Source organism: Cyprinodon variegatus, unplaced genomic scaffold, assembly GCF_000732505.1.
Source record: "Cyprinodon variegatus isolate N-32 unplaced genomic scaffold, C_variegatus-1.0 Scaffold1653, whole genome shotgun sequence".
Classification (NCBI taxonomy): Eukaryota; Metazoa; Chordata; class Actinopteri; order Cyprinodontiformes; family Cyprinodontidae; genus Cyprinodon; species Cyprinodon variegatus.
Genome location: NW_015152106.1, coordinates 80516 through 81809, shown reverse-complemented (window position 1 = coordinate 81809; position 1294 = coordinate 80516). Strand labels below are relative to the sequence as shown.

Sequence of the window (1294 nt, the reverse complement as noted above, 5' to 3'; positions counted from 1 at the left end):
TTCTTTTTCTATGTCTGCTTCTGTCTCCTTGAACCCTAGTGGGCCTCAGCAGATGGCCACTCACACTGAGCCTGGTTCTGCTGGAGGTTTCTTCCTGTTAAAGGGAGTTTTTCCTCTCCACTGTCGCTACAAGCATGCCTGGTGTGAGAGATTGCTGAAGAGTTTTCCTTTGATAGAAAATTTTGAACCAATTTCACTGGATGATCTGTTGAACTGTAAAGTACTTTGGATGACATGATGTAAATTGGTGCTATAGAAGTAAATTGAATTGAATGGAATGCACATAGCAACATAGCAACACCCTGTTTTAGCCACCATGTATAAACAAGCTGTCCAGAGGCCACTTGTGCCAAAAAGAAATGCACCAAGATCAGAAGAGGGAGCTGAGTCAGCCCTGTTAGGTTGTTTTAAGGTTCTTCCAACCTTGTGGAAAGGACACCAATATCAGTAGTGACTGTACCCAGCTCAGTGTGGGCAAATCATCATCGTCCTACTAACTAAAGCTAGATCACCCGTGGCTTAAAGGAAAGGCTTAAAAAGATAATGGGGACTGAGAGCTGCTAAAGGGTAAAGTATGATCCTTAAAGTAGTTTAAACTCCATCATACTTACGCAGTAAAAGCAGCAGTCCCAGAAAAAGCAGGCCGATGGCTGCAGCTCCAAGCTCCGACAGCTTCTCAGTCCCACCCATGTAGGCTCGGTTTGCACAGACATCTCCATCCTCGCAGACACAGACATGGACATTCAACTTTTGTGGGGTTTCACAAGACTTTCCCTGCTGGTCTTTCACCTCCACCATCAGTTTATAGACACCAGGCCAAAGCTCCTCCTCCACCCTCAAAATAGCTGCAGTCTCTGTTGGATCCAACAATGATTTGATCATCAGAGTTCATCGGAGATTAAAGAGAAATTTGCTTATCAAAATAGAAGCAATTTAAAAAAACAAAAATAATTGTAATATGTCAGAAACATCTTGAATCACAAATTTCTTCCAATAGGGATAACAACATTTATAATTTTTTTTTATTAATTTTTGTAAATTTTTAAGTGCTATACATTTCAGGCAGACAAAGTAAAAGACATAGCAGTAAAAATATATCCCCCTTTTGAATGTCAAATGTGAAGTTATAAAGAGCATCTTTTGCTGTACTGTAAACCAGCGACCCCCTACCGGGGAGGCCTGCCCCACGCCGGTGCCCCAGGAGATAATGGATGTTTTGAAAGAAATTAAAATAGTATTACACAAGATTTTAATTTAAAGGAGAAAAAGGCAAACTTCTTATTTGTTTTGTTTT

The 1294-nt window shown here is 40.6% G+C and overlaps 1 protein-coding gene across 1 annotated transcript in view; it reads right to left on the bottom strand.

Annotated features, from left to right (window-relative positions):
* The window catches only part of LOC107104216 (desmoglein-3-like), a 6913-nt gene extending 6055 nt beyond the window's left edge, over positions 1 to 858 (bottom strand). Inside the window, exon 1 of the mRNA XM_015404160.1 lies at positions 612 to 858. Within this exon, the coding sequence (XP_015259646.1) occupies positions 612 to 798 (187 nt within the window). The 5' untranslated portion in view covers positions 799 to 858. The remainder of the gene's footprint in view (positions 1 to 611) is intronic.
* Between the last annotated feature and the right edge of the window lie 436 nt (positions 859 to 1294).